At 31.2% G+C, this 9,792-nt stretch overlaps 1 protein-coding gene across 1 annotated transcript; it reads left to right on the forward strand.

Moving 5' to 3' along the window:
• Positions 1–3,210: 3,210 nt before the first annotated feature.
• LOC114175901 (very-long-chain aldehyde decarbonylase CER3) lies at positions 3,211–8,384 on the forward strand. The gene is made up of 11 exons (XM_028060747.1): positions 3,211–3,574; positions 3,690–3,919; positions 4,049–4,281; positions 4,461–4,680; positions 5,453–5,580; positions 5,735–5,991; positions 6,082–6,189; positions 6,669–6,875; positions 7,550–7,660; positions 7,758–7,931; positions 8,011–8,384. Exons 1-11 carry the CDS (start codon positions 3,524–3,526, stop codon positions 8,179–8,181), a joined length of 1,890 nt encoding a protein of 629 aa, XP_027916548.1. The 5' UTR covers positions 3,211–3,523; the 3' UTR covers positions 8,182–8,384.
• The last annotated feature ends 1,408 nt before the right edge of the window (positions 8,385–9,792 follow it).

The raw sequence follows: 9,792 nt of genomic DNA on the forward strand, positions 1-9,792 counted from the left end.
TGTTTATTTCTCAATTTTAGTTCTAAGTTTAAATATTTGACTAGCTTATATAAATTTAACATATTTCAAGGCAGCACATGAATAAAATATAGCATAAATAGTCCTACACTTGTTTATTCATTTAAACAAAATTATCATTCGATATCTTTTGATGGTTATTCTAATATCTATTAAAGATAATGTAAATATAGTCAATAAAAGTATAAAATATATTTTATATTTTAATTTTTGACACTACATTTAATGACTATTTTGCATCTTTGAAATATGTATTCGAAGAGATTACAATTTCAATCTAATTTCTTTCAATAAAAGAATAAGAAAAAAAAAACTGAAATATTAAAATAAAATAAAGTACTGAAAGGAAAAAAAGTATTATTATTTTTGTTTTTTACAGTTTCTTAATATTATCAATTATCATATATTATTATTGTAATTAGTATCATATATCATTACTTAATTTATTGTTATTCGGTTGGTGTGTTATTTTATTATATATAATGGACTATTCATCACAATAATAAATAAGAAAAAAAAACATTATTTTATGGTATCAAATATAACACGATCTTTCCTCCTTTTGTTTTTCATCACGTATTTCATATTTTTTTTCTCCATATCTTCGTGGGTCACCATATCTTTTAAAATCTCCTTCCATCTAGTTTTTATTATCTCTAATATAAGAACCATATATTTATCATTTATAATAATATTCAATATGTAACCTGAGCACAACTCTTCAAAATTTAAGCATGGTCTAATCAAGTTCTTTACCACATTATAATGTTATAACAAGGCAAATTAAAATCTTTAACACTAACAATTAGACAAAGAAAAAAACTTTGATTTGATTCTTGATGCAACTCTCTGATGGAATTATATCACCATTTCCAATCACTTATTGTTTGTTATTCATGGTAGACAAGGTATCTCATTTCTTATAATTTTGAAAACTGGGATGAGTGTTTAAACACTACACACCCAACATCTACTTATTGTGTTTTACTTGAGGGTAATTTAACTTATTGGTTCTCAAATTTTATTGAAAAACATTATATTCTTTAAAAAATCAAATTATTAATATGGACATAATTAGAAATAATAAATAAAAAAATTGTTGTTAATAAATTACGTGTCAGTAAACATTTAATAACTTATATAACTCAATTAATTAATCCATAAATTATGTAAATAAGATTAATTTAACTTGTATTTAAAAAATAATTAAATTTTCTATTCTAACTTAACTCGCAATTAGCAGAAACGACTCGCAAATTTAATTCATTATATATATATATATATATATATATATATATTTATCAAATCCTATCTATAATCAACATAATAAACACATGTCAAAATGGATATTCATTTTATTTATAAATAGGTTTGGTGTGAACAAGTACCACTTTAACTACAAAAATGTAATAACTAATATGTAACTATATAGTTACTTTAATATTCATTAAGATTCAATCATGTATTTTCTTGGTACATCATTATCTATGAGATATCATTTTATCATTCTGTTATAATATATCATACATCATTTTATTAGTTTACTATTGGGGTAGTTTCACAATAAAGAAAAAGAACCTTGTGTGAACAAAATAGAAACATAGATTGAGAAGAAAGTTTAAATTTATAAAGTTATATATAATTAGTAAACAGTTTTCAATACTAATAGCAAAAAAAAAAAAATGTAAAAGAAGAGGGTGTCTTAAATTAAATATAAGGATTTATGGTGGTGGTCTCATAATGAAAGGAGCATTTAGAGAGGCAACTCCAAACCTACCTTATCTAACATCTGAGGAGAGGTACTGTTTCGGCTGCCAACCATATAACTAAGCCATTTACTGCTACTCTGCAGATCTGTTCCATTACAATACAACACCTCAACGCGCGGGCTGTCTTGTCTTTTAAGTACATCTCAATTTTCAAACCGATATATAAAATCTCTATTTCATTTTTATTCTTTCTATAACAACAATATAATTAAAAAAAATATAATAACAATAATGTACCCTGGCTTTTTAAATATTAATATAAATTTGATGTCATTTTTTGTATTTTATATTTTTTTATCCTTTTTAATAAATTTTTATGTGGTAATAAATAATTAATAAATTTTGAAGGATTAGTATAATTAAGATGTAAAAATTTATAACGATTTTTGATAGATTTCTTATAAAAATTATTAACAATAAAGTTATTACATATTTCTTTTCCATGTCGAAATTAAGTTGTAACTTTCTATACACATGTTTGAAATAGTTAATTTTAGCGGAGAAATGTGAAAAAAAAATCCAATCTGTCCTCAAGTAGATTTGAACATATTTAAATTTGAAACCAAAATTTAGTGTATCTTTTAAGGACGATTTGGATTGGGGTTCCAATTATCTTAGTTCCTTTTTGTTTTAATATATCATTTAATTATTTTATGGAAAATTTATTAATTTTAAAATATATATTTATGAAATATAATTTACTTTATATATATTTTTTTTCTGTCTGCAATTTAATTATACGTAATGTAAATTTGACATTTGACATGTTATATATGAAGTCGGATAATATACTTTTATCTTACGTATTTTAGATATCTTGGTAAGATCAAGACTTAAATTAACTAATCCAGTCAAAATAATGAGAAACCCAACTCCGACTTATGCTCACCGTTGATCTATAAAAGAAGTTCTGGTTTCTTAGGAGGAAATAATTTATTACATCTGAGAGTGAGAGTCTGTCTAAATATTTAAATCTCTTAACAACTCGAATAACAATAAAGAATTACTAATTTAGTTAATTTAGTTTATATACGGTTAGAGTAAAATATTATAAAATAATAATATTTTGACTATTAAATTTTATTTTATAATAGGAGGTGTTATTTTTTAAATCACCTACTTAATTGAGTTTAAGGTGACCCTTTCAAAAGACAATAACAAGTAAAAAGGTATTTATGACTGAAATTGAGTTTAAGTCTTTATTCTTTCTTAACATGATATTCTTAATCGTAAGATTTTAATGAAGAGTGCGACTTGCAGGGATCTTTTTATTTTATTTTTATTTTGACGGAGCAGAAGACATTTATTGAAAAAAATTAATATCCCAGTAATGAGAAGACAGGTGGAGACTATGGTATTTTGCAGGCCTCAAGATTCAATGCATGATCCGCTACTCTTATAAATACGCGATGGAAGAGAGATTAAGTTTTCAAGTTGTGGTTAAAACTCACAGAGTCTTAGCAATTAAGAAAGGAAAGGATAAAGAAACTCTTTCCTTGCATAAAGGGATCTCTCCACCCATTGGTTCTTCCTCCTTTCTTTCTGCTGCTCTCTGCTGTTACACAGTTTTTACTCTGTTGTATTTTAACAAATACGGAACAAAAAGAAAATACAAAAGGAAGCGTATAGTGCCCACAAGAAAGAAACATTTACGTTAGGCAAAGGAAAAGGTGCAACCGTTAGCAATATAGCGTAAAAGATTTTCAAGATTCTTGATTACAATATAGTGCACTGAAATGGGGGCTCCTTTATCAACATGGCCATGGGAGAACCTTGGAATATACAAGGTACAAAAAATCTACCTATGTGATTTGCATATGTTGGTACCTTTTTCTTTCTTATATTAATTCTGACCTGGGTTATGTGTATGATCTTACTTTGTTTTTCATTGGATATACACAGTATGTATTATATGGGCCGTTTGTGGCCAAAGTCGTGTATGAATGGTTCTACAACGAGGAACACTCCTACTACAACCTCAGTTGGTGCCTTCATTTGCTCATACTAAGTGGTCTCAGAAGTCTAATTCATGTGCTTTGGGGTTCTTATAGCCACATGCTTTTTCTCACCAGAAATCGACGGATTCTTCAGCAGGGTGTTGATTTCAAGCAGATTGACAAAGAATGGGACTGGTAAAAAACTTGGAAAGGAATTTCTTTCTCTCTCCTCTCCATTTGTTCAAATAAAATTACATTATGTTGAAAATGATTTCTTATGTACCGTGTGTCTCTTGATAAATAATTTTTTTTTTTTTCAATCAGGGACAATTTCTTGATTCTTCAAACACTAGTTGCTTCCATGGCCTGCTATATGTTTCCCTTTCTTCAGCATCTTCCTATCTGGAATATAAAAGGTCTTTTCGTTACTTTGATTCTCCATGTGGGAGTCTCCGAGCCACTTTTTTATTGGGTACACAAGAAGTTCCATGGAGACTATCTATTCACCCATTATCATTCACTGCATCATTCATCACCTGTACCAGAATCTTTTACCGGTGAGAATCATATTTTCCCTTCTTTACTTTAATCCTCCTCTATAGATTCTGATTTTGGATCTATCTAATTGTTCAAAAGGAAGATTAATAGGTGTCTACCTGTTCGAACTTCACAACAATTTTTCAAACAATTTGTTAATGTTGTGTTGGTTTTTAAAACATGGTTTGTTTTCCTACAGCTGGACATGCAACACTTTTGGAGCACCTTGTTCTGACGGTAGTCATTGGAATCCCTATCCTTGGGGCTTCTGTGATGGGATATGGATCAGCAAGCTTGTTATATGTTTATGTTTTGATTTTTGACTTCCTGAGATGCTTGGGCCACGGCAATGTCGAAATCGTTCCTCATCAGTTGTTCGAGAAATTCCAATTTCTTAGATATGTGATATACACACCAACGTAAGTTAATTTAGAGCTGTTACATCCGTTAGTTATACATATATTTCTCGGTTACTGGCATCGCCTATTTAATTGTCACACTTGTCACAAGAAAACTCATTGATCTGTGTCAGACTTTTAAGAAGACATGTGAAAAGCATTTACTTGTGACCTAAATGCAATTGAAACCGTACCTGAACAGTTGTGGCACTTCATGTTCTTTATGACAAAGTTGAATGTCGGTAGAGAACGAAACAAGTGAAGGATAATGGAGCTGGAACAAAGTCGGTAGTGAAACTGTGATTTAGATAATTAGATGATAATCCTTACTTATTTTTCCTACTTTCGTAAACCTTCGAAGCAACATCAGAGTTTACCTAAAGAATAACTCGGTGCTTGTGTTCCTCTCTCTCTTTCTTTCTCCGTACACAAAACCTACCATTAAGAGAGGGCAGTGGAAAGGACCTAAAGCTAACAGTCTAGGGTTCTGTCATGTGAAGAGAGAAGTTCAAGTAAAGCAGTGGTCCACGAGAGTTGAACTTGAACAAGTTTTTGGCAATAAGTTTTGAGACTCACAGCTAAAGATGTTTGGCTGGAAACCTATTTAAATTCTGCCGCAAAGTTCATATTTAGCTTTCTTCCATGTGTTGTTGCAACTGCCGAGAGATGACCTAAGTGAGCATGCATTTCCTAAAAAGTGGTCCAGTTCAAAATACGATTCTTTTATTCACGTCCATTTCTAAGCAGTTGTGAGTGGTATGTATCATTCATTTCTTTCCATGCTATTATGCAGATATCACAGCCTACACCACTCTGACAAGGACACTAATTTTTGCCTCTTCATGCCTCTCTTTGACGCGCTTGGCGGTACCCTCAACAAAAACTCATGGCAAGCACACAAAATATTTAGTTCAGGTTCAGGTAAGCTGTGCTATGATTTGATGACTTCTTCTAGTTTTGCTTTTGTTCATTTTGACTTCAATACTTGATGGGCACTCAACATAACAAATAGCAACTTCAAAATAGCTGTATACATGTAAATTTTGTTACCATTACTTGTGAATTATGATTGCAGGAAACGGTGACAGGGTACCCCATTTTGTTTTCCTGGCTCATATTGTTGATGTGTCATCCTGTATGCATGTTCAATTCGTGCTGCGATCCTTTGCTTCATTGCCATACACAACAAGGCTCTTCTTGGTCTTTGGCTGGCCCGTTGCTTTTCTGGTTTTGCTAGCAATGTGGGTTTGGTCCAAGACCTTTTTAGTTAGTTTCTACAATCTGAGAGGAAGATTGCACCAAACGTGGGTGGTACCTCGATGTGGCTTTCAGGTGGGTCAATAAAAGTCAGAAAGCTGTACTCACTTTTCTTTTTCCACCATGAATATTTATTTATTTATTTTTCTTTATCCTCTTTTGCAGTATTTCTTGCCATTTGCTACTGACGGGATCAATAAGCAAATTGAGCTAGCTATCCTAAGGGCCGATAAAATTGGGGTTAAAGTCATTAGCCTTGCTGCATTGAATAAGGTCTGGCATAAACTTTTTTTTTTCTCTGGCTATTTGATTTGTCCAGCATAGTAAATCGAACTTGGTTAATTAATTGAATCTGGCCTTCTCTGAGCATGGTTGGTGAAGGCTTGAATGCGATAGAAGGTATTAGTACGTACATAATAATTGCTGAATAGGAATGGTGGGTCTCTTTTGTAACTTTCGAAACAAATTACACATGGCCTCCCATTTTTGGTCCAGCTATAGATCAACAAAATGAAAGTAGTAAAATTAAGAGGCTTTCTACTCCATGATCTTCCGTTCTAACTTTCCATGGATACTAACTACTTTACTTAAGTGTTGCCAAGTCCATGGTGTGTTGTATAACAGTAACCTATGCATTTAGACAAAGGTACATGACAGATAAAATATTCTGTCATACATTCAGTTTAGTATTAATTAATGGTCAGAACTTTGTTATTTGGTTTCTAACTTATATCATTACTCATTGAATGTAGAATGAATCGCTGAACGGGGGTGGAAAGCTTTTTGTGGACAAGCACCCCAACCTCAGGGTTCGAGTTGTTCATGGGAACACGTTAACCGCTGCTGTCATACTCAATGAAATCCCTCAAGATGTGAAAGAGGTGTTCCTAACAGGAGCTACTTCCAAGCTTGGAAGAGCAATTGCTCTCTACCTTTGCCAAAAGAAAGTCAAAGTTCTGGTAAATTTCCTCTGAGTCCCCATTTTTTGCTTAGAGAAAGCATTCAAAAGTATGTGATTCAACAGTAACGGATGGAAAAAGATGAAGCGGAATTGTGGTGCAGTGAAAATAGATCCTTTCATTGTTTGATTGATTCCAGGGTAGGGTACGCAAGGGGACTAATAGGTTAAGCCGAAAATGGCCCAATAGGAAGAAAATTGAATGATGGAAGGACAATCTTGAATATGAATAGAATATGAAATTATTAGTATAGTATTTATAATGTTAAATTAGTTCTATTTTAAGTTTTGTAAAGTAAGATAAGGACTTGTAGGGTCATTATTAAATTCTTGTCATATATTAGCATCTATTAGGTTCTTTAAGTATATCTCCCTCTTACTTTTTCCTTTCGAATGAAAGTTCAGAATTCTTATTTAATGGTGGATTTATAGCTCATAGCTTCCTATCAATTATGCATATAGATGCTGTGAAAATGAAATTGGTGTTCCGAGAAATGGAAACCTTTTCGCAGTTTGATTAGAGGGTGAGGGTAGGCACGGGGACCCTTTCAATCAATTATGCACATAAATTAATGAGACATCACGAACTCTGTTATTATTTATTTATTTTTACACAGATGGTAATTCAAGTAATGGTGATAACAGTGGTTAATTCTGATGATTCTTGATTTGCAGATGTTAACTCTTTCAACAGATAGATTTCAGAGGATCCAAAAGGAAGCACCTCTTGAATATCAGAGCTATCTGGTCCAAGTGACAAAATACCAAGCTGCGCAAAACTGCAAGGTACAACCATGAAAATATTTTGGTGCTGACAAATCAACGTGGTTTGATTTTGGTGTGACATAGGAAATTGACATGGTGCTTACTTGTCTTTATGCAGACCTGGATCGTTGGTAAGTGGATAACGCCAAGAGAGCAATACTGGGCCCCACGTGGAACCCATTTTCATCAATTTGTTGTCCCACCAATTTTATCATTCAGAAGAGATTGCACTTATGGTGATCTAGCTGCCATGAGATTGCCAGAAGACGTGGAAGGACTTGGTTGCTGTGAGGTCAGTGTTACCAACTCTACCACTATCTCTCTCATTTCCTTCATTTTCTTTCAACTCATATAGATGAATATGCATGCAGTACACAATGGATAGAGGAGTGGTTCATGCTTGCCATGCGGGGGGAGTGGTACATAGCCTTGAAGGTTGGTCTCATCATGAAGTTGGGGCCATAGATGTTAACAGAATTGATCTTGTGTGGGAAGCAGCACTCAAACATGGCCTAAGACCAGTGTCAACATTCACACAGTAAAACAAAATTAAAACTCTTCAGTCAAAAAGTGTTTTTCTCAACTTGTTTTCTTCTTGTTTTGTTGTATTATTTGCACATTACACTCGTCATAACTGTGCTTATATTCTTTGAACTCGCTGTATAACACTTCTGATGTTTCTTCGATGTTAAAATCATCCCATCACATTCAGTGATTAATTCATAGCCGAAAAGCAAGCTCGCAAGTTGCCGTTCTCATTTTTTTTTTTCTTTTTACAAATTCATTGCTTTGTTATTTTAAAGATTTCCTTTTGTACTAGTTAGTGCATTTGTTATCACCGAAAAGAAAATTAACGAGTGGCCAAAGAACAAGAAAAGTAAAATTTTATTGAAGGAAAATATTTGTTCCATTGTTTTCAAAACATGGGAACGTTGATCCATGTAAGGGAAAAATTGATACAAGTTAAGTTTGTCGTTGTGTGACCGCGTTTTGATCTTGAATTTCATGCAAATTCAAACTTAATTTGATTAAAACCTAAAATATATGACACAAAATTGCCTCAATCACATTTTTTTAATATATTAATATTATTATATATGATTAAATTTTATAATAGAAAATATAAAAGTGAAATTGTGACGTGTATAAATAAATTAATAATAAGAATAAACGAAGATTATAAAAAATCACTCTCATCATTTTTATTTTCTCTTCCCTCTCTCACTCTCTCTCAACCCATTCTTTCTCTTTTGTTCTTTTAATTTCTTCCTCGTTTTTTTATTCTTTCTCTTTTCTTTTTCGATTTCTTCCTTGTTTTTTATCCTTTTCAAAATTTAATTGCTTCATGTGAATATCGAAAAGCTAAAGAGTATTTTAAATTTATAAGATTTCAAAACAAAGTAAATTTCTATTTACTTTATAAAATCACTATTCTTTAGTTTTTATGTTATTTTAGTCATCAATATTAGTGAAAACGTTTCTCATCTTATTCCACCACATACTTAAATTATTGTCTTATTTGAATACTTTGCACTAAGTATCTAATTAGGAATAACTCAATCTATTAAATTGTGGAAATTAGTAAGAATTTAAAATACTACTATTAAAATTCTATTGCGATGATGAATATGTTGTGATATTGAACTGAGCTTGTGTAGGTGACTGTTTGTGTTGATTTTAGCAAGTTGAATTGCATAATTTGAGTAAATTGATCTATGAGATATTAACATTGTCAAATTATCTTAGCAGGTTTTACATTAAACCAAATCTATCTATTTTTATACATGAAAAAAGTAGTTATGTATGTTTGATTTAACTTGTAGACAGACATGGGATTGTATAGATGTGGTCATATGAATATGATGCATCAAATTTGTCAATTAGTACTACCCAAGTGAATTTTGAATTGAAATAGACTTACTTTGATACAAGAAAAAAGTAGAATGATATTGAACCAGACATTGGAGGACGGTAAATATATATATATATTATTATTAATCATGTAGTAAAGAAATTGGTAGTATAATATATGCTAATTTGGATCATTACATAAATTAATATGTTTTGTAATATACCTTTTAAAATAAATTTTGTTATACTATAATATTATGTTATACAAAATATTATCCATGAAATAATTGCTTTATTAAAAC

Source organism: Vigna unguiculata, chromosome 3, assembly GCF_004118075.2.
Source record: "Vigna unguiculata cultivar IT97K-499-35 chromosome 3, ASM411807v1, whole genome shotgun sequence".
NCBI classification, from domain to species: domain Eukaryota; kingdom Viridiplantae; phylum Streptophyta; class Magnoliopsida; order Fabales; family Fabaceae; genus Vigna; species Vigna unguiculata.